The sequence below is a fragment of the Mustela nivalis genome, assembly GCF_964662115.1.
Source record: "Mustela nivalis genome assembly, chromosome: 6".
In the NCBI taxonomy this organism is placed as follows: Eukaryota; Metazoa; Chordata; class Mammalia; order Carnivora; family Mustelidae; genus Mustela; species Mustela nivalis.
Genome location: NC_139025.1, coordinates 35,794,436 through 35,817,008, shown reverse-complemented (window position 1 = coordinate 35,817,008; position 22,573 = coordinate 35,794,436). Strand labels below are relative to the sequence as shown.

General features: G+C 55.1%; 1 protein-coding gene across 3 annotated transcripts; it reads right to left on the bottom strand.

Annotated features, from left to right (window-relative positions):
- Positions 1-832: 832 nt before the first annotated feature.
- On the bottom strand, positions 833-22,573 carry RAB15 (RAB15, member RAS oncogene family). 3 transcript variants are annotated; one of them, XM_082734124.1, is made up of 8 exons: positions 22,230-22,570; positions 11,146-11,285; positions 7,003-7,063; positions 6,247-6,307; positions 5,737-5,814; positions 4,989-5,078; positions 3,754-3,819; positions 833-3,557 (listed from the first exon to the last, which is right to left on the bottom strand). In XM_082734124.1, the coding sequence occupies exons 2-8, from the start codon at positions 11,255-11,257 to the stop codon at positions 3,399-3,401; spliced, it is 627 nt and encodes a 208-aa protein (XP_082590250.1). In that variant the 5' UTR covers positions 11,258-11,285; positions 22,230-22,570; the 3' UTR covers positions 833-3,398. The 3 variants fall into 3 exon arrangements, with proteins under 3 accessions (XP_082590250.1, XP_082590249.1, XP_082590251.1); XM_082734123.1 differs by lacking the exon at positions 11,146-11,285; XM_082734125.1 differs by lacking the exons at positions 5,737-5,814; positions 11,146-11,285 and having other exon boundaries at positions 22,230-22,573.

The window sequence follows — 22,573 nt, the reverse complement described above, 5'->3', positions numbered from 1 at the left end:
TGTTCTGGAAACTGCACTGCCTTAGTACGCAAAAAATCTAGGGATGTGGTTCGACTCTGGCTACAGATGAGAATTGCTTATCGAGATTTTTCTAAATAGATGTTGCTAAAAGCTTTTCCCTCCAGAGATTTCAGTTCCGATGTCTCTGGCCATGACTCTGCCACGGTTACTTGAGGCCCTTAGGCACGTTTTCTTACCAGCTGACTTTGTGTCATCACCCTCCCTATCTCCCACAGATATGATTGTTAGGATGGAAGAGGTGGAGTACTGCAAGTTTTCCATAACCTGTAAAGCACAGGTTAAGATCTTAGGCCACCACTGCCATCTTGTCTCCTTCCTTCCTCATTCTGACTCCAGTTTTCTGCCTCTTCCCTTCACACAAGTATAGTATTTGGCAACCCCCAGACCCCCAAGATTACAGTCTGCCTTGCTTCCCTGGAGTACCCGGTCACAGGGCTAGGACAAACTTCTGATTTAATCCCTCCTCATGCCTCCAGGGAGACCTGTTCCTGTTCTGTCTCAGATGGTCGAGAACCTTCTTGGTTCTCAATACTTCAGACATAGGTATTCGGCATCCTACCAGTGACACCATCTTTCTGCTCCTGTAGGCCCACTGCAGAGCACTGGGGGGCTTTGCTGGGGCTCCCCTGCAGGTGACGTTGGGAAAGGTACAGTAAGGAAGAGGACAGCTTGCTGCTTCCACTGTCATTCTCCTGCTGTTGCTGTATAAGGTTCTGGAACCGTCTCCTAGCACTGCCTCTCCCTCTCCCCCTTAACTGCCAAGGGCCAAGCGAGAACTCCTCCTAGGGACTCATACAGGCAGACACACCTGTGGTTTGAAATATTCTTTATTTTGTAAACATCTGTGTTTAAAATAGATGAACCCTGCTCACAATTCATATATTGGACCCAAGACACAGTACACGAAGTTCACCCATCACAGGGAGATGGTGGGGACTTGGGAGCAGGTGGAAATGCCTGGGGCTGGGCTGAGTCTCGAGACAGCAGGTGCAGAGGTGGTGAGGAGTTAACAGGCAGGAGCGCCTGCTCAACAGTCTGGGCCTAAGGCCAGACCCCAGACCACCCCCCGGACTGGAGAAGTGTAGGGGTGAGATGCCGACTCCCAATACCTAGTGAGCATAGCTGACCCTAGAGCTCCAACCCTCCCATACCTCTCCCCAGCTGTGGCCCTGATGGGTGGGGCTCATCGGTGCATAAATCTCCACCCTGTGTTTTCCCTTCCAGAACCCCTAGGTACAGTAAAAATGAGTCCCTCTGTCCCGAGGGGGCTGGGAGAGAAAGGCAGTGGTGCTCTGCCTGATCTTCAGGGACTGCTGCAACACGGGTCACAGGTTGGAGCCAGCACCCAGCACGTCTGCTTTCTGAAGCCCCTGGCTTCCCGAGGTCTGGCGTTACTGTCACCCCAGCCCTGGCATGATGCTGTGTCTTGACACCCGAGAAGTCAGGCCTCAAGGAAGCATCCCAGCCATAGTCATGACTTCATCCTAAAGAGTCTGCTATCTAAGTTTCTCATCAGCTAACAATTTCTAACTATTCCCGCCCTCCTTTTCCTTCCACTGTTAGCCTGTCCCTGGTCCTACATCCTGAGCTACCCTCTCCCACTCTGGTAAGAGTCAGAGGAAAGGTTTGGTGATTTTTTTCCCCACCTTTTTTTTTTTTTTTGGAGTAATAAGGAAGTGGGGCTCTTAATCCTGCACATGTGTGTGCCCTGGACTTTGAAGCTCCATTGGTTCAGGGCTCGAGTCTTTGTTTTAGCTCCAGCCCGAGCCATAAGATGTAGCTAACACATAGCTTAAGAATGAGCCTCCAATGCCGGGCGGGTGGGGAGGAACCCCACTAGGCCCCATCACTGACTTGTCCCTTCTTTAAAGCGCCTCCCTCAAGCCACCTTTGGGCCACATCGGGCTAAAGAAACTTCTTCCTGAACAAAGAGCTCTGGAGGAAGGAGTCGGCTTCCCTCCCTCCTCCAGCAGCCACAGTGCGGTTGGCTCCTCTTCAAGAAGCTAAAGGGGCAAGATAAGCACTTTTTCTGGAAGGCTGAAGAGAACAGCACCAAGCATTTCTACCCAGGACCTTCTTTCTCCCTCCCCAGGAAGCCCCTGCCCTTCTCCCACAGACTTTCTCAGGAAAACCTTGAGCGCTGAAGGCTGGGTTCAGTGGTTCCGTCACCTTGCCAGGGGGTTGTGGGGAAATGCCCTTCCTACACAGAAAGGGAAGTTGCTCCCGTATTCCCTCTGGTTTGCGAAATGCTGTCTCTGGCCTCCTCTCCCTGCCTTTCACCTGATACACAGGGGCTAGTCCTTCATTTCCAAACACCTCCCTTCCTGGGGTGTGTGGCTGGCTTGTCGACATCATTCCCATCTCCCTCCCCCCTGGCAGGTTTTCCTCGCCCCTGCAGTGCCCTGAGGCCTTGGTACATATCTTTAATAAATTTAGGAGCCCAGGTGGGGAGAAACTGTGTACACCCTGCATGGGAGGTAGAGCATGGAGGTGACCTTTTGTCCCTGCCTCCCCTCAACAATTTTTTTTCTTCTCTGAAGCACCTGCTTCTGAGCTCACTTTCCCCAAAAGGCAGGTGGGCAGGCAGCCAAGCAAGGCCAAAGCTGCGGGGGGGGGGGGCGGTGGGCCAGGCAGGAAAAGGTGGGACAGCCCCAGTTTTGAGGACCGCCAGTTTGGTGTTTCCTTCCTACTTTGATGTTCCACGTTCCCAGATCATGGATGGGGCAGGCCATGCCACAGGAAGGGACAGCGGGGAGGGGAAGATGGGAAGAAGCACCCCATAGGCTTTGGCCCCTTCACAAAGCAGGGTGGGGTGTTCTCCCAGAAGAAGAGTATGGAACATCCCCATGAGCCTGAGTCCATTCCCTTGGACAGGGTTAGGAAGAAAGGAAAGAAAAAAGCTGCACTGGCAGCCACAGAGCAGGACAGAGAGGGAAAGAGGTTCGAGGGGCTTTGATACAGAACACACTGGAAGGGGGAAGGGGACAAGAAAGAGAAGTAGGAGGAAGAGAGGAAAAGCAGAGAGGAGACAAGATGCACTGAGAAAGAAGGAGCCTTAGAGTGGCCTCACTGCAGACGGGGCCACTGTCTGGGGAGCCTGGGGCGGCAAGACAGCACCCGGAGCACACCGGGGCTCATGGCAGGCCTGTGGTGGGGAGCCCGGCAGAAGGGAGCCCCTCCAGGCTGGAGGGCAGGGGGCAGAGGCTGCTCCGAGATGACAGCGGGGCTGCTCTCGGGGCCAGGCAGGGGAGTAGCAGCTACTGGTATTCCACAGGGTCACCCGAGTGAGAGGAGAAGCAGGGCAAAGCCCGGACTCCCTGTCTGCCACAGGCCTCCTGTGGGGAGGGAGGGGTCGCTGGGTGCTCCACACAGGACCCTCAGCACCAGCAGGTTTTCGAAGAGTTCGCTGGGCCCTCAGGTTTGCCCTCGTCCTCCTCCAGCTCGGCCAACGCCAACTCATGGCTGGCACGCGTCCTGAGACCATCCAGCTCCTTCCTGTGGGCCTGCAGCACCAGCTCCGTCAGCCGCGTGAAAGACTGCGAAACCACCAGTGGCGGGTGAGCGGGCGCTGCCGCTGCCTCTTACCCCTGCAGCCCTGTACCTGCTCCAGGACGAGGCCTCATCATGTGAACTGGGCTCACTCTCCCACCCCGGGTCACCGCCTCCCTTCCTCCCTGCTCCCCTCTGCAACAATGGGCCACAGAGGCAGGGCAGCGGGTTCGGGGAGCTCACCTCTTTAATGTTGAGGTTGGTGCAGGCACTTGTTTCATAGAAGTCCATGCCATACTCCTTGGCCAGCTGCAAGAAAAGAACATTCCTGAAAGGGAGTCAGTAAGGGAAGGGAGGTGCCCACAGCAGCGGCCTGTACTTCTGCCACGGCCCTTGCAGCCCATGCTCAACTGCGACAACTTCTCACAGCAGGTCATGTCTCAGAAGCCCCTTTCCAGAAAAGGGCCAGCCAAAAATGGAGAAGATGCTCCACAAAGCCCCGCCCGCACTCCCTGCAGACACACCCCTGCCTGTGGCATGCACACGTCACACATCAGGAGGCAAAGGACCCTCCAGTCTTGTGCAGGGTGTGGAATTAATGAAAAACGCGGCTTTGGGGTCAAACAGACCCAGACGTAAATGCCAATGCCCCACTCAGCAGCTATACGACCTTGGACAAGTTACGGACCTGCCATCTGTTAAAGGGGGATGAGGGCATCTCTCAACCAAGGTCAGGGAATGACTAAAACAGGTCCTGCGTCTCAAAGCACTCACTTAGCACCGGCCATCCACACAGTGCTCGATAAATACTATTCTAGGAGGGTTTATTCTGGTAGGGTTTGCGTCTACTTTCAGATTTTTCAATGGCCCTGTATTATTTTTATATGCCAAAAATCTATTTTATTTCAAGCGCTATGGACGGAAAGAGGGAGAAAAAAGCTCTGGAGGCCCTCAGAGTGGGTGGACGGCTCTCGTCTCCATGGCACCCATCCTTCAGTCCTCTGGGAGTGTGATGTCCCTAGGCACCACCTTCCTTTCCCCACAGCCCCATAGCTTCTCCAACCGTGGGGCCTTCATTCCCTTATTTTCCTCCCTACCCCTTTCCAGTATAAAGACAGGGATGGGATCCCTGTAGACAGTCGCCGTGCCTGGATGCTGCTGGGAAGTCAGTGACTTGGAGCCCTTCCTCACCATGACCACACTGGGATGACCTCTTTAGCAGAGGGTAATCCTGCTATGGGGCCCTTAGAGCCAGGCAAGGGGCTGCCTGAGAGCTCTTTGTTCCAGGATAGGTCCCAAATCACTGTCCCAACAGACAGAAAGCAAACTCTCAAGGATGGCAACTCGCCCAGAGCTTCCGGGAACTGTGGGAGGTGCAGGGTGCCTGAGGACAAGGACAGAATCCTGGGTCCCAGCTCTCAGGGATGGCCCAGGCAGCAGCACCCAAGGGACGGGCTTGGCCAGCTTGCTGCACTTACCTGCTGCCCCTGCTCCCTTCCCACCTGCCGCTTCTGCTCTTCATCAGCCTTATTCCCTATAAGGATCTTCTGGACACCTTCTGGCGCATACTGGGGACAGAGGACAGACAGAACTGCCAGTGAGTACTGCCTTTCCTCCCCAGCTTCCCATCACACTATCTCCTGGCCTCCACACCAGCCCCAAGCTCCAGAGCCCTAGGGACAGAGCAGGCCTACGGGATGCAGGTACGAGGCTGACCCCAGGGGTTAGAGGGCTGTCACCAGGACAGCTTAAGGGGGGGGGAGACACTCCAGCTACAACTGGTACTTCCTGGGGTTAGACAGTTGGGATCTGAACTGGCAAGGGCATTGCACTGAAGTCCCGTCTCCACCTGGGGACTCAGAAAGTTCACATCGCTTGCCCAAGGCTCCAGAACCAGGACTAGAATCCCAGTCTCACGATTCCTCCTGCTCTTGAGAGTTCAGGAAGGAAGACAGTCACAGGGTAGGCTCTGACCTAACTCATCTCCAAGGAAGAAGCAGCCATGACGACCTGGCTGGGCACAGATCATGGACGGTGTGGAGCTTGGGCTTCTTCCCCATGTCTTACTCACCCAGAGGTCTCCATCCAGGGCTGGGAAAGGCAAGGTCTCCTGGGAGTGTTTGCTCACCAGCCCTGAGAGCTTCAGCCCTTCCCAGCTGGCCCTCACTTTATCTTCCCCTCTGAGGCACCCTCCCCCACCCTCAATGGGGAGGCAGCGTCTCCTACCTCATCCACATCACTGACCCACTTCATGATGTGCTGGTAAGAGCGCTCGCTGCTAATGTCGTAGACTAAAAATATTCCCTGAGAGAGAGAGAAGGAGAGAGAGATGGGGTGGGGGGGCGTAGATGCACACAGAGATAGTGCACAGTCGAGGGTCCAGAAGCAGGTGTGGTACCTTAAAGGCTGGGTCCCATTCTCCCTTCTCCCTGCTTAGCAGAATGAGGCTCCCTCAGCACCCAGAAACTTCTCCTTCTCTCTCATCCCCCCAAAGCTATTGTGCCCTAAGCCTATCACAGAACTCTCTTCTGACTGGGGTCTTTGGCGCAGGGTGAAGGGTGGCGGGTGGGGATGAGGTGGGGGGCTTGCCTGTGGTGTGTGCTCAGAGAATAACAGATGAACGTGTTTGTCTGAAGGCCCTGTTCTGGGAGTCGGTGGCATATAGATCTCCAGCGCTTAGAGTTGGGAGTGTGGATGGCAGCTCCCCACCTCCAAACCCTGAGAATGGCGGCTCACCTGGGCCCGCCGATAGTACTGCTTGGTGATGGTCTGGTATCTCTCCTGCCCCGCCGTGTCCCTGCAATGGAAAGCCAGGCCATCAGGAGAGCAGGGAGCATGGGGCAAGAGGGCGACCCTGGGCCCTTGCAGGAAAAACTGGGGATCTACAGGGTGAAAAATCAGGAGTTTTGATTCCCTAACGGGGTCTGAACATCCCTGACCCTGCAGGAGAGAGGCCTGGTTATCTGGGGCTGCCTGGACTTACAGGGGCCTCATCAATTCTATCAGTGCCGGGAGTCTCAAATGAAACTGGGCCTTCGACACCTCTCTTTAGAACTGGGCCATTGTGTTCAAACAGGTTGGACTGCCCCACCTCCCGTCCCTGTGGGGCCTCTGAAGGCAAGGCCCATAGCATTCCCCAAACTGGAAGCAGCTGCAAAGGCTGGCAAAGGCTTCGCTTCCAGAAGAAACCTCAGGCCAGAGGGCCACAGCGGCCCCCCGTGGCGCCTGGAGGGAACTGCACCATACCGTCCTGGGGAATATCTCCCCAGGGTCCATCCCAATGTGGGGTATAACCCTCCCTCCTGTGCACTGAGGCTGGGCCCAGGGCAAAGCCTCATCCTAAAACAAACCAACACTCGTCGGTTTGCCAATTCCTTCTAGTTCCTGGCTTTTGGTGACTTGTGGTCAATCCCTGAAAGTTTCCTAAGGAAACAGGAGGCCGGAGTTGGCGGGGGTGGGGCAGCCCCATGTCTCTCCTCCTCCCCAACTCACCAAATCTGTATCCGCACTTTGATGCCATCTACCTCTATGGTCTTCATCTTAAAATCCACGCCTGGGGAAAGGAAGAGAGCAAGGACGTTAGGAAGAGTACCGCTGAGACCGAACAGTGAAGGCTCAGGGCACTCACACTGGAAGGGACTGTCTATGACTTAATATGGCACAAAGATGGCATGAGGTAAAGGCCTTCTTAAGGCAAAGACTGGCCCTGGGGAAGGATCTGGGGCTTTGAATGGGGCTTCCCTTCTTCCTTGATCTGAGAATTGCCAGCAGTAAAGGGCAGGGGTGGGTAGAGGGGGTGCAGGAGGAGGGCAGAGTGAGTACGGGGAATCCACTCCATCACTGCCTTACTCAGCCCCCAAATGTGTCTCCTTCTCCTCAGTGTGACGTCTTCCTCTTTACACTGCTGGAGAGAACTACAGGTGTTTATTTATCTGCGATGGAACTCCAACCCCTAGGAACAGCAGCCTACCTAGGTAGCCTGGGTGTTTTTTTTTCTTTCTCTGCCTTATTAATAACCAGGAGGGGATGGGCTGCCATGAGTGAGGGGAAGGGACTTGGATCCCGAAGAGGGTCCCTAGCAGAGGCCCACCAAGAAGGAGCAGTGGCTCTGCTGTTGACTATCCCCCATTTACTGGAGGAGGCACTGCTGTGTACTCATTTATTTAGAAAGAGCACGGGCTTTGAAGCCAGGCCTGAGCTCGAATCCTGACTCTGGCCACTTTGGTCATTGCTGTGACTTTGGGCGCCTTGCTTTTCTGGGCCTCCATTTCCTCATCTGTAAAAAGGGTACATCACCAATCATTTCAGAGGGTGAGAAGACGAGGCGAGATACAGGGCCCAGCACCTGGGAGATACTCAGTTGCCTACAGTTACCACTATACCCTAGTATAGTCCCGGTCCATTGTGGGTGCTTGTAAATGACGACCAGTGACAGGAGGACGAGGCAGTGACACATTACACTCCTGGGGGAGGGAGGGGGGGACAGACAGGCTTCTCAGGCTCACGTGCCCAAGGACTCGAGGAGCTCAGCTGCCACAAGACCCAGGAAACATAAGGCATTTGGCAAAGCAGCCCAAGGCAGAAACATATTTGGGGAAACGTGCAGGAGGAGTCAGCAGCACCCGCAGCACACAGGCTTGAATCTGAGTGATGACAGAGATGAGGGGAGACATTTTTATCACCACGCCTCTTTCCAGCCCCAACTGTGCCTGGGCACGGTGCCCGGTGATGCAAAAGCGCTATCGAGTAAGTTAATTAAGCTTAAGTCTTCGTGTACTCCCCAGAGACAGGTCAGGAATGGGCATCATTAACCAGTTTTCAGGTGGAGAACACGGTCAAGGCAGAGTTCCAGATGGACGGTAGTCCCAAGCTGCCTGGCTCAGCCCCAAAGACCCACAGGTACCAGAGTCCCCAACACCACCACTATGCCACTCAGCATTAGCTCTTTACCAATGGGAACACTTCTCCCCTTCTCCCTGGCCTGTCCCCAGGTTTCCACAAATACAGATGGATTCAATTCAGACTTTTCCCTCTTTCCATCAAGACCAATCATCATTTAACTGGAGGGGAGAAAAAGATTCCGAATGGACAACCCAAACTAGATCAACTTGGTCAGACGTGAATCATTTCTCGCCTGCCCAAGCTGATTCATAGCTCTTGAGCTGTACTTTTCCAAATGGGTAATGTCTGGCAGCCATTCTTCCGGGTGTGCAGAGAAAGCGAGGGTGGGGGCGCCGGGCCTTGGGGGTGGGCAGCGGCACACTCACCCCCTCCTCAGACAGCCAGTTGCCAAGAATTTGCTCCTCACCATTGCCGGCATAGAAGAGAATCAGGAAATTCTTGTTTTTCGTGGGACAGTGCTGGCTTCCCAGGAGAACCGGCAATTTGGTTCATCTTCTAATCAACCTAGCTCATCCTCATACTCGTCTCTCAGGCCTGGTCAAGGACAGGGCCTTGTGCAGAGTGGTCACAAGGTAGCAGGGAGGGAAACAGAAGGTTCTACCTTCCTTTATTCCATACACTTCTATGAGAACTTACTCGGTGCCCTGCACAGTACTAGGTGCAGACAGAGTGGCAGAAGGACAGAGGATCCCTGACCTTACAGAGATTAGTGGAAAGGAGACAAAGGCCCAGAGAGGTGAGATAACTAACCCAAGGTCAGCACAGCAAGTGGCAGAGATTTGAACACAGACCCATTTGCTAGCAGAGCCTGTGCAACCCCCAGCATTGCTTCTCAGAGGGAATGAGAGCTGTGTAGTAACTAGACATAGAGGACTTAACTATGCGGGCTTCTCTGCAGGTCCCGGAGCAAGGGGCAGCCAGGAGGGAGCTCCCTGCACCAGGGGGCTCGGGGCGACAATGTAAGCAGGTGTTAGACTATAAGCAGGTGTTAGAAGAGGCAGCGCCTGGGAGTGAGCGCTGGGCTTAGATTCCTTCTCCCTCTTCCTTCACTTCTTAGCTGTGTGGCCAGGGACTGAGGCTGAGGGATTTGGGGGGCCCACAGACCCGCACACCCATCCTCTTACAACTTAGGTCTTCCTGACCACCCAGTAACATCCGTGGAGCTTGGAGAAAATGCTTCCATTTTGGCTATGCATATGCACTAAAAAACAGTAAGTCTAGGCCTTTTGAGGGAATTTCCTCTCCCACCCATCTTCTCTTTCTTTCTTTCTTTTTTAAAGATTTTATTTAATTATTTGACTGAGAGAGAAGGACAGCACAAGCAGGGGGAGCCACAGAGACAAAGGGAGAAGCAGGCTCTCTGCTGAGCAGGGAGCCTGATGCAGCTCAATCCCAGGACCCTGAGGTCATGACCTGAGCCGAAGGCAGATGCTTAACCAAGCACCGGGTTGTGCTCCCACATTTTTTTAATAAAAAAAAAAGACAAAGAGCCCAGTGATCTTGTAGTGGACTCTTCTTTCTATTCTCCCTGGTCCCATAGCCTGGACCTTCCACTGCGTCCACCGACTACTCCAGGACGTGCCTGTGCCCACCCGTCGCCCCTCCATCCCCCTGTGTGGCTGTTAGTTTTCTCTGCTGCTGAGCACTGCAGGACAGTCAAAACGCTGGCCTGGTTGGTCACCCACAGAGTTCTGCTTTCCCACCTCAGTGGGGCCCTTGTAACAGCTGGTACCCTATTTATAGGAGCTGTGTCCCCCATACCCTTCCCCATAGCCACTGACCCCTCACTGAAGGCTTCAGCCCCTGTGTGCCCCCTCCTCAGTGCCACTCACTCAACAGAACTCCTTCTCCAGTCTCTAGGGGTAAGCCAAATGCTGCCTGATGAAGCCATTCCTGAGGCTTACCTCATTTCCTCAGCTCTCAGCTCATCATCAGCGCCCTCTGGGTGCTCGTCCTAACAGTCTGCCTCCTTCCTGCTGATCTCCAAACTCTATGGCGGGGAGAGATACTCTCCTCCAACCTCCATCCCTGCGTGTTCTCATTCTGGCTCCCCCAGGGACTGGCGGCATCAACATCAAGGAGCATGCTAGAAAAGCCATTCTCCAGGTCCACCCAGGCTGAAGACTGAGAACCACTGTCTAGCCCATCCCGAGGCTGAACCACATCCAATCTACGATCCTTATAATGATATTTGTAGAACACCCCTTAGCTAAGGGATCCAGAGCCCTCAGTTCTCGTGCCAGCCCTGTGAAGCAGGGAAGAGTGATGACAACTGCTGAGGCACAGACAGGCTGGCTAACTGACTCCTGCTCCCTCACCCAGTGGCTGAACCAGACCTGGAGGACTGGGCTCCTGACAGCTATCCAGGGTACTGCTCCCTGGACCAGCGGCTGCGGAATCTTACTGCCCTTCCTGTCACACTCTGACATACCCCATACCATTCTGCTCTGATAAGGCATCTAGAAGTGAGGTCCTGGGTACTCAGGGAGCAAGCCCACCATTAGCTAGTTTCAGGGGACCCCTTGCTCCCTGAGGTCAGGATTGCCCTCAGCCCTGCACAGAGCCATACCACTGTCCCCAGGCGCAGGGGACATTGTGGTGCGAAGAAACAGGCTCACCGCCTCCACACCACTCCAGCAGACGTTCCTGAAGACATGGGGATTCCTGGGGGAGAAAGTCCAGAAGAGAGGGCCCTCTGCCAACCAAGAACTGAAAGCACAGTGAGAGGCTCACCACTTTTCTCCTCAGATGGGCCAGTCATGATGTCTGCCACACCTGGTGTCCTCTTCTGGCTGGAGCTGGCCAGCCCAGAGCTTCTGCTCAGGGAAGCAGGGTTGGGTACCATGTGTTCTTTGTGGGGAAGCAGCTCCTAACTGGACCAGAGAGGGACATCTGACCAAAGAAGGCTGGTCCATCAGTGGGCTTGCTGGGGACCCCAAGGTGACCCGGCCAACATGGGCAAGGGGATCTAGCTAAGCCGATCAAATCAGCTCCCTCCAGACGGTGCTGAAGGGATTGGTCAGCTGGTAATAAGAGGAACACAGGCCAATGTGCGGAGAAGCAGAGATGCCTGAAGACAGAACACACTGGCCAGAGCTGGGGCTGGGAGCGCTGGATCCTGGCATAGATCCTACCTCCCAGCTCATGGGTGTCCTCAGAGCACGCCTGAAGCCTGAAGGTGCCTCGAAGATTTACAGTCTGGGTCTGTCCCCTGCTGCCTAATGCCCCCCACCCTATCCCCCTCCACCACAGATGTTTCAACTGTGGGGCTGAGAGGGAGACTCTCCCAAATTCCCTGCTTGTTGCTGCCTCCTAGCTTTTGTCTTCCAGCCTCCACTGGATGTAAAGGACCTAAGGGCTAGAGAGTATATTTTGTATTTGACAATATTTTTTGTTTTGAAAGTCTCTGCCTCCAACCCCACAGAGTGCCGGACATAGAGTCGCAATTCCATCAGTGGCCCAGAGCCCGTGAGGAGGATGGGCACCCGTGGGACGAGTGTCCTGCCATGTGAATGCCTCACAAACATCGGAAAGAAAAGTTCCTCGTGAAATGCCTCCTGCCTCGGGCTGTGGACAGTGCTGGCCTCCGGCTCTTCGTGTCTGTGTCTCAGTCCCTACAGCCTCCGCTTCTCCAGCTGCAACCCTTGGAGACCTCGAGGCCACAAGAGGAGCGGGGAGCACGGTGACAGGGCTGCTGTCAGAGAGCAGGAGGGGGGACAGGGCTGGCCTTTGGGTCCTGCGGGCTGGAGCAGGATGCAGGACAGAGTGGCGGAGATGGCTCGCCGGGGGTGGTGAGAAAGCAGCATGCTCACTGCACCCTCCACCCCGCAGCAGGCGGCCGAGAAGACTGCGGGAAGAAGGGAACGGGCGCATGCAGGGGAAAGAATGACCGCGGGCCTCCGAGAGCCCCGGGAAGCCCAGGTGGAGGAAGAGTGGTGCGGGCAGTAAGAACATCATTGTGTGCTCAGGATTTGAGTCCGTTCCCGCCTTTCCGAGGCATTGGCCATGTGGTTTTCTTACCCTGTCTTTGCTGTCTCTTCACCTGTAAAATGGGAACGACAATCCCAGTTGTGAGAGAAGGTGTAAAGCCAATGACACACAGTGTTATGAAATGTTCGCTGAAGAAGCTGTCAGCTCCCCAGGGAACGAGGAGATCAGGCAGCCCAGGGTCACAGTGCAGGGAACAGACAGAGCTCTGGGGAGGAGGGGCTCCTGCTGGGGAAAGGAAGGGGTGTAGGCAGGTGAGACAAGGGGCCAGCACAAAGCCACAGTGCTCCAACAAAAAGAGAAAATGCCATCCACCACGGAGGCTAGATGTCTCCCTTCCCCGCACCCTCTCCCCACCAGTCTGCCTATAATCTACATTCTGGCAAAGTTCAGCTGTGTCTATTGGCAGGCCAGTACCTAATGGGTTAATGTCAGGTGCCAGCTGGCCTGCCTGCCAAGTGCCACATATTTCAAGTGGAAATAAGGTTCTTTCTGGGTGCCAGATGTTATCACTGTGATCAACCACAGCCCAAAGGACTGGCAGTGTGACCTGAGCCTTTTCATTAGCAATGAGATGCCCCAACAGGAACAACCTAATACAGCTGAAACCCAAGGCAGACACCCAATCCCTGGAGCCATGCTGGCTCCAGTTACCAAGCCCAGGGCCCAGGAAGGCCCCGAGCCCCTCCCTGGTGCTGGACAGCATGTGCTGGACAGGTGGGGCTCACGGGGGCTGTGGCAGGAGGTCACCTCTAAAGAGGTCACCCTGAGCAACCCCAAAACAAGCTTTGGGGAAAGGCAGACCCTGACTGTGCCGCCCCCAGCTAGGTATCAGAGTGATCCCCATTTCCAAACCCGTAACACCACGAGACCAAGGACACCATCTTCCTCCAACTGAGGGACAAATGAAGGGAAGGAGGGCGCAAGAACAATACAGAAGGCGAGCTAAGAGACAAACCTCAAGAGAAGATTCAAGACAAAGACTCCCGGCACACAGAAGCCCCTCCTCCCAGGTAGATGAGGGGAGTGGGGAGAGTGTCTTTGCCCCAAACCTGCTACTTGCTACTTTCCTCTTCCCTGGACTGCCTGCTAGACTCTGTGCTGCCACCCGACTTCCTCCTCTTACTCACCTGCAGACCGACCGTCCCTCACGCTGGCCTTGCTCTGGGGAGAAGAGGCAGTGGGTTCTCTCAACGAATGCATTAGTCAGCATTTGCTCCTGCTCGCTCTGGGAAGGGTGGGAAGCAGAAATAAAAGAGGGGGCCCTGGTGTTCGGCAGACAGAGTCCTGATCCTTGAGCTCCAAGGCCGTGTTTTCACCTCCAGGACAGAGTCAGCGGCTCTGATTCAGATGCCAAGTACCAGAAAGACTGCAGGTTTCAGAGTGATACTCTGTCCCTCCTTTATTTTTTAAGACGTAGCAAATGCACACACACACACACACACACACACACTCCCTTGGTGTGATCATGTGGGGACCAGGACGACTCTGGAAGTTATTACCTGCACATAAAGTCTTGGAGGCCAATCTTTGGAAAGCCTTGGCCCAAAAACCCAGGTGCTGTTAGCAAGGAGAAGGATTTCCCAGTTGAAAATGGAGTCCCATGAGGCTGGGAAGGAACACTTGTCCCTGTGCCTGAGCCCTAGAGGATCCCCATTCCAGAGCCCCCGGCAGTGGGGTGGTCCTGGAAGTCACTCCAGCAGCCGGGCTGACTGATGGGAACCGTCTGACACCCCCAGAGACTCCGAGCGACCTGCAATACTGACCTTAGTCTAAGCCCCAGCCCCCTGGTCTCTACAGCCACCGAAGAGGACCCCTCTCATGCTTTCTGGCTCCCTGCTATGTCTGAGCTTCCCCTCAGACACGTACCTGAGCAGAAGAACTGGACGCTACTGGAACCCGCTTGCCCCTTGCACAGTTCTCCCTCTCTGCTCAGTCCCAAGCACACGGGTGGGATAGTGAGTTTCTTGTTGTCTCTGAGCCCCAAGACAGCAGTATGAGCTGCAGCTGCCCTCGGGAGGAGCAGAAGCCCTTGAGGAAAATGCACATGTGTACTCATTCATTCATTTATGCATTCATTCAAATACGCTGTTACTGAGTGCCTACGATGTGCCAGGAACCGAGCTGGATACTAGAAGGCCCAGCAGTGAGAAATGCAGAAATAATCCCGTCTTCAGAGAGCTTCCATTCTAATGGGGAGGACAGGTAATAAGCAAACTAATCAATACTTTCAGAGTGATGTTAAGGGGCCAAAGCAGAATAATGGGATAGACAGTAAGGAGATCCATGTGAAAGCTGCTTTAGACGGGCTGGTCAGCAATGACCTTTTAAGGTAGGTGACATTTGATCAGAGACCTGAGTGACAAGAAGGTACCAGCATAAAGACCTGAGGGACCAGTGCCCCCAGGCAGAAGAAACAGAAAATATTCCTCAGGCAGGAACGCATCTTCAGTCAAAGTTGAAGTTCCATGGAAGAGAAAAGGAAGAGGGGTCCACATTACTCTTTCCTTTGTTATAAAGGCTGGGGAAGGGGGTGGGGTCGGAGGGTATGGCTGGAAGCACAGCAAGGCCCTTCCCTTCTCTGGGCTCTCAGGGGGACCCAGCTTCATACATATAAACTCGACTGGAGGATCTAACCGGAGGAATGTACCAAGAAACTTCTCAAACACTAGCAAGGCCAACTTGGGGACTCCTTGCCCCCCACTTTATGATGGGATCTCTATGCTGAACAGCTTGGATGTGCAAAGCGCAACTGTTTGCGTGCACACAGTAGGTACGCTGAGTAGGTACTCAGGGCACTCCAGTTCCCTTCCCCTTCCCCGGCCACATGCACAAACCTACATAGGGCCTCTGTGACACGGCTGTGTGCCCTCAGCTAGCCGTGTTCTGGTCCCCTCTGGCAGACTCCTGACCTGGGTCTTGCCTCCCGGAACCTGCTACTGAGTGGTCAGCAGGCACAATAGAGGCAGCCAAGACTGTCCCCTCCTCCTGAGCCTCTTCCTATGCAGGGCCATGTTGACAGGCAGCAGAAGTTTCCCAGGGAAAAAGACTGGGGCTGGGAGCCTCAGGAGCAAGCATCTGGTACGGGGCAGGGCCTCCCGATGTGTCTGCCTCAGACAGAGACAACAAAGCTAACTCCTAGAAAGGATCTAGCTGAACATGAGCTGGTACGACCATGGCCTGGCCACTACCAGCTGGCCCAGCCAGCCTGAATAGTAGAAGCCCGAGATCATGAGGTAGTCTCCTCAGCAGCAACTCCCCCACCCTCTGCCCCCTGAGGAACCCCATTTAGTTTTCCAGGAGCTGCCCCAGTATCACTTCTCCTGTAAAGCCTTTGCTTACCAACCCTGGAGGAGTTTAGCCCCTCTCTGTGATTCCCAAGCATTCCGACACTGCTTTTGCATACTGCTCTGCTTGTCTGTTTGGATGCCTGACTTCCCAGATGTTGTCTGCCCTCTGAGCTCCTGGAGGGCCAAACACCATCTTATTCCTTTCACATTCACACTGCCTGGCGGAAGGCAGATATAATAATACACAAAATTATTCAAAAAATTGAATAAAGGAAAGAAAAAATGAACGTGTGGGTGACGAGAGAATAAATGATTGAATGAATGAAGTCAGAACATCCCAGGAGAAAAGATCAGTGAGAAAAAATTTTGAGAGCCATGGTGGGGATGACCCACATTTTGGGGCCAACTGTCATATCAGCCTTCTCTACAGATCACGGGGCCCCGGTCAAGGAGTTCTCTGTAAATATGTTCTCAAAATGGTAACATGCAGGCAACACTTAGATCTCACCCTCCAAGCTTCCCCAGCCAGACTTCTCAATCCTAGCCCTTGACAGTTCTCCAGCGGGTCACGTCAAGGAGGCAGATTTGGCCGACAGCCGAGGCACAAATGTCCCTCCATCCCAGAGCCCTCGGTGCACTGGAGAGAAGCTGTGCTTGGCAGCCTGTGGAGAGGTCTTCCGGGATAAGCAAGAGCAAGCCCCAAGCCAGTCTGGGGAAATTGCAGAGGAGGGGGTTCAAGTTTGGGCCACCTGCATGCAAGATGTGAGTCATCGGTGTTCTTGGGGCCTTAGTTTCCCCTGTTACAAAACCAGGCTGATGCTGAATCCTCTCCTCCTCAGTGGGAGGAGTTAAATGTCCAGGGAGCCCCGTGGCCCCCGACAAAGCACACTGCCCAGGCAGGAAAGCTAAGGAGAGGTCACACGCGTGTGCAGAAAATTGGCAGTTTTTCAGGGAAACGGGCACTAATATTAGATTACAAAAGAAAGCATTCTGAGAAGAACTGGCAATCAGGGTAGAAGGGTAATGGCCAAATATCGACTTTCCTGCTATAAAGCTCATCACTGAAATGTCTGGGGAGCGGGGGAGGAAGGGAGGAGAACAGGAGGAGAGCAGGAGGAGGGAGGCAGGGCCAGGAATCTGGGCCTTCCAAGCTGGGGGTGGCTCTGCGGAGCAGGGAAGGTGGCACAGGTGTGCAGAGCAGCTGAAATGAAAGCCTCTGAGGGTTTCAGAGCTTTTCTCAGGGATCACATCCTTGGGGAATGGGGTATGCAGAATGAGGCCTGAGGCAGGGTGACACGACAGAGCCCCCGTCCTATATCTGGTCACCTGTCTCCCCACTCCTCCCCAACTCCTTCCTTCCTTCCCAGAGCCTCGCACTGCTGGAGCAAGGGTGGGGGAGGGGCGGGGGAAGGGGCAGGGACAGAGGCCAGCACAGAATTGGACACGCAACCCAGAGCCTACTCCTGTGATCCCCAGAGAGGGAACTGGTGCCCTGATTTGTCCTGTTTGTTCATTGCTGGACCCCCAGCTCCTCGAAGGCACCTAGTGTGGTGGGCTATCAGTGAATAGCGCCCCAGTCACTGAATGCGTGAGCATTGGCCTCAAAGGACTTCACTGACAGCATATCAATCTTTATGATGTTCTTATGCGCTAGGAATAACAATCAGAATAAGAATGGTAATAATCACAGAATCATAGCAGCTACCATTCCATGAGGGCTCTGCCAAGTGCTTTGCACCTATTAGCCTCTATAATCCTCACAACAGACCTTTAAGAAAGAGTCTGTTACTCTCTTCAATTTACAGATGTGGAGACTAAGGAAAGAGCTGTCAAATCAGCACCTGAGGGTGGCAGAGGCCATGGGGAATCTCATGCAGGTCAGCCGTCTGTCCATTGCCCCCCTCGACTTCTCAGAGCCTTCCCGGCCTTCCTGTAGTGAAGCGCCCCTCCGCCCACAGCAGGCACAGATCCCCAAGCTGCAGAGGGCACCCAGCGCCTAAGCAGGTGTCCCTCAATTCCTGCTCTGATTCATGCCCTCAGGTCCTCCCCCAACTCCCGCTCCCTCCCCTTCAGTCATGGGGCCCTAGCCCCAGGCAAGCCAGAGCCAGCTCACACAGAACTTTCAAAGAAAGGGGATCCTGCCCAGCAAAGCCAGCTCCAGGAAGCAGCCCTGAAGCCACAGCGGCTGTTCAACCGGTCAAACTGGAAAATCACTGGGCAGCGTCCTTGGAGCCCAGGTGGCCTTTCGAATAAGAAGGTCTGGAGACCATGTGACGCGTGTACTCTGGGAAGAGCAAGGATGGCAGTCCTGTCAAGCTTCATGAGTGGCTCACGTGACACTCCTAGCCACTGTGCAGAAAGGGAACCAAAGGCCCCCTGCATGTAGATGTCACCTCGGCTGGGACACAGCCTCCCTGCTGGGGCAGGCAGCCCCGCTCACATGAGGCCCTTTCAGAGGTTGCCAGCCTAACTGGTTCAAATAGTTCTCCACTTCTGGAGGGAAAGGAGAATGGGACCCGTGTAGAGTCTGGTGTGGCGGCTACAGGAGAGGTGTATGGCAGAGAGAGGAACCCAGCTGCCGCCACGGCCCTTGACTGGTCTCCCCACTGTGGGTCTTAACTCCTGCTCCCTGCCAGTACCCAAGTGCCACTGTCACCAAGTCATCACCCAACCCAGGAACCTTCTTCTGTTCCACTGCGGAGGCCCAAGGCCCACCCTCTGAGCCAGGCCCTCAGCGACCCCTGCCCTTATTCATCCATTAATTCAACAACATGTCTGAAGCTCGAGCCTGGCCCTATACCAGGATGATGAAAACAAAGAGGAATAAGGTTTGGTTTCACCCTCATGCCCTTAAAGTAGACTTTGGGAGACAGAGAGATAAACAGAGGAATGTTCTCACTCTTCCCCTAAAAACTCCCTTCTGTTCTAGCCAGACTGCCCAGCATCCCATGAACGCCCACTGGATTCCCACCTCTGTCGTCTCTGCTCCTGTTATCCCATCTGCTCCTTCCCCTCCAGGAACTGAAAAGCAGCCCACACCGCAAGGCCTCCCCTCAGCCTCCCTTCCTTCTAGAGCCTTCCCTGCCACTTCTAGTCAGCGGGGCCTCCTCTCGTCTGGCCTCCTCTAGCACTCTGTTGCAGCACTAGCACTCTCGGTCCCCTGCCCAGTCGCTGGCTGCCGCCTGCACCCTGGCATCCTTATTTAGCTGCTGGTAAGGCCCGCAAGAGCTTCCCAACAGTAACAACGATCCTAATTGATCCCCGACCTGTGAGGAGTGCTTCACCAAGTACTTCCAGATCTCGTTGTGGCCTCAGCTCTTTTTGCCTGTGTGCAGGAAAAGGTGGACCAAATAGGCCTCTAAAATGTCTGGCACAGTGCTTTGTAGTGAATCCTTAATTAATTAGTTTAACAGGTGAGGAACCAGCAGAGGCCATTAAGGCATGGGCTGCCCACCTGCACACGACTCTCCGGGTCGGCACAGCCGCGTGGGGAAGGCTGGCTCGTGGCACAGATCCAGCCCACGCCACCTGCCTACCTGCGGCCTAAAGAGAAGAGGGGCAGTCAGTGCCTCAGCTGGCCTGGGAGGTGTCCTCACTGCTCCCTGGCAGGCCCTTCTCTGGAACGTCACAGGCTCTTCGGGTAAATGGCATCAACAGTAAATCACAAAAGTGCCAGCTGAGGTCACGTCAACATAATCCAAGAATCTGAACTCCGACTTGGCAGTAACTGGTGAAATGCCTCGTTTTCTCCATTTCACCAAAATCTCTGGGAAAGGTGCCTCGATCAATGTCCAGCATGGCAAAAGAATGTGTCTTAGGCATGGAGCCGCTTGAGAGAGGTGACGACAGGTATTCCTCTTCTTGGAAGGAGGTCTCAGCCCTGGCTACAGGGCCCATTGCATTTTTCCTGAATGGATAAATTAATGACGTTGACTCGGTAGTACCCATTTTCTTGGCTCCTTGATTTGCTTCCTGGCTGCCCTTTCCAACTCCATGGGAAACTTTCTGGATCACTGCGGGGAAAGCTTTTCTTGACCATCCAACTCTGACCCTAGGCTGTAGTTACTGCTGAAAGACATGCCCAAGATGAGGTAGAATCACAAGTGCCTTAGGTAGCTTCAAACAGAACCCACGCAGTCAAGAAGCCCAGTGGGCAGATTTTGAAAAGGCGAGTGGGAAGAAAGACAGGTTTTTCTTTCTCATGGAACCCAAACTCCTAAACAGTCCTCTGCGTTCTGGGAGAAGGTAGACCCCACCCATCAGAAGCAGAGGAAGCACCTGCTCAGGTTTTAGATCAATACACCAAGGGCCCTGAGGGGCTGGGATGGGGAGTGTGCTATAGAGAGACCCGCACTCAGTTCACTGATTCACCTCCTCTAGAGTGCTCGGCCCCCTGGGGACTCTGAGGATGACCCTGTGACCTGTGAGGGGAAACTGCACGTTTGCCCCTCTAGCAGGAAGGAGGTGTCCCAAAAGAGAGAAGGTGGAAGAGACATAAGGAGAAGGGCTGGTGATTAGCAATTGGGGGGCAAGGGACCTAAGGAAAAAACAAGCCTCAGACGGGCCATCTTGGGATTTCAGAAACATCGGTTTCCTCATTTGTCTGTGGGAAAGGGGGACACTTTCCTAGGAGAGGCTAGCTCCCCTAACAACACGGAGCAGGAGCCCAAGAGCTTCTGAAAGGAGGGGGATGAATGAAGTGCTCCAGGGGAGAAACCTAGGTCACTCCTTGGAGTTGAAATGTGGCCAGAATACCAGGGTGCCAACTACTGCTCATTAGGCAAGGTTCAGGGACCACCAGCAGCGCACAGCCCCCTGGGATAGCTCAGCAGCTCCTGGTGCCACGCCCACACATAAAATAGCTTCAGAAAGTTTCCTTAAACGCTAACATGCTGCCCTTTGTTCCCAGGCCGGCAATGTGTCCCCATATCCCATCTGCTTCCTCAGCCCCTCCCTTGCTCACTCCCAGGCCCTTCCAGTGCCTCCTCTTCCCCGAGCCTTCCCCTAGAGGCATTCCATCCTCTCTTGGCTTCTAGGACTGGGCCCATCCCTCCCAGATAGGTATCTCTCTTCCGGGCAGTGGCCCAGCCTGAGCTCCAGAACTCCTAGTGGCCTGCCTCACAGCTCCCCTGAGAAAGATGGATGTATCTGTTCCTTCCCCCTAAGTCCCTTGAAGATAGTGAAGCGAAGAGAGAAGGAGACCCCGGGAGCTCAAGAACAATGACAACAGTAACAACTAACATTTATGAAGCTCCAAATGTGTCCAACTCTGTGTTAAGGGCTTTTACAAACATAATCTCATTTAATCCATACAGCACCTCAGCAGGTAAGTACTGTTATTATTCCCATTCTACAGATGAGAAATGCCAGCTCAAAAGCTTAAGCGGTATTCAAGGTCACACGGTCCCAAAGTGAGGTCTCCAGGTCTATGTGACAACACAGCCTGCCTCTTAACCATGGGTCTCTGTCCTTCCTGGCTGGCTCTACCTGCTCTCTCTTTTCTCTTGGCAAAGAAGGTGTGTTGGGAGGGAGGGTGGAGGCCTGGAGTGGGAGCTGAGTGCAGGGGCTCCCGCCCACTGAAAGGGGGACCTGGGCCATGCTGAGGCTTCTCCAGGGCAACAGCAGGGGAAGCTGTTAGATGTGGTGAAATTCTCTCAGCTCAGACTTCCCAGAGGTCGGGGGCCCCTCAGGGCCCAAGGAGGAGAACCGCCCCCCTCAGAGGGGGGCCACTCGCTCATTCCAGAACAAGAGATGCCATCACAGTTCTGCCTGGGAAGCCAGGAGATATTGTCCCTCTAAGCACAGGCTCCAGCTCTGCCAAATCAAACCAATGTCCTGGAAGGTGGGTCCTATCAGCCATCTGACCCGAGGTGTGGAGAGTACTCCTCAGCCTCCTTCAAAACAAATCTTTAGCCAACTGTTTTTCTGGAGCTAGCTAATAAGTGCCCCTGTCGCAGGCAAACACGCTCACCGAATCAATGCTCTCCTCCAGGTGTCCCACCTTGTGGCTTACCTTAACAACTGTGCTCCTGGAAACTCAATCCCTTCGGCCCCTCCCTTCCCCCTCCTGGCTCCACACTGGGTCACCCCTGAACTGAGGGTACCCAGTGACTCAGTGACGCGGCTCCCCACCCCGAACCCCTCTTCCGGAGCACAGGCTTTCCTTCCCCTCCCCCTCTCCACCTGGGGGTGTGGGGGAAGTCATTTCAGTGGCTAGGATTCTCGCTGCCCCAGCTCGGGGTACCCAGGCCTACGCTCGTCTGGGCTCCAATGGGTAGGCTCCCCAGTGCGAGGCCGGGAGAACCTATCCCTAATCACGGGCCACGGCAGGGACGCCCTCACCTCCAGGACCCGCGCCTCAAGTCCCCAGGCGGTGGCCCCTCCCCGGGATTTCTTCCCTGGTCCTGGCCTCCCGCGCCAACGCCTCCAGCCGGAGAGGCGGCCAGTTCTCCGGGGCTGGGGCTGGGGCAGGGGCCGGGGGCCGCCCGGGCCAGCTGTGGCGGTGGGGAGGGTGGGGCCCCTCCGGCCACCGCCCCTTACCGATGGTGGAGATGTGCGAGGAGTGGAACTCGTTGTCGGTGAAGCGGCACAGCAGGCAGGTCTTGCCCACCCCGGAGTCCCCGATCAGCAGCAGCCGGAACAGCACGTCGTACTGCTTCGCCATGGCTGGGGCCGGCGCGGGCCGGGGGGCTGCGGGCTGGCGGCGGGCTCAGCCCCGCTCGGCCGCTGCCATCGCGGCGCGCGCCCGCCGGGGGGACGCCGCGGGCTGCGAGGAGGAAGCCGGGCCGGCCCGCTCGCTCGGGGCCGGGGAGCGCGGCGCGGCGGGAGCGCGGGTGGGAGGAGAGAGCGACGGCGGCCCCCGCCCGCCCCTTCCCCTGCGCCGC

What these genes read in the sequence shown, in the direction of transcription:
- RAB15 (XM_082734123.1), bottom strand. Translation starts at nt 22,353, where the DNA reads ATGGCGAAGCAGTACGACGTGCTGTTCCGGCTGCTGCTGATCGGGGAC. An exon ending in AGTACTATCGGCGGGCCCAG is followed by an intron (nt 5,815 to 6,246) that starts GTGAGCCGCCAT and finishes TCTCTCTCTCAG; the next exon opens with GGAATATTTTTAGTCTACGA. An exon ending in GGGTCAGTGATGTGGATGAG is followed by an intron (nt 5,079 to 5,736) that starts GTAGGAGACGCT and finishes CTCTGTCCCCAG; the next exon opens with TATGCGCCAGAAGGTGTCCA.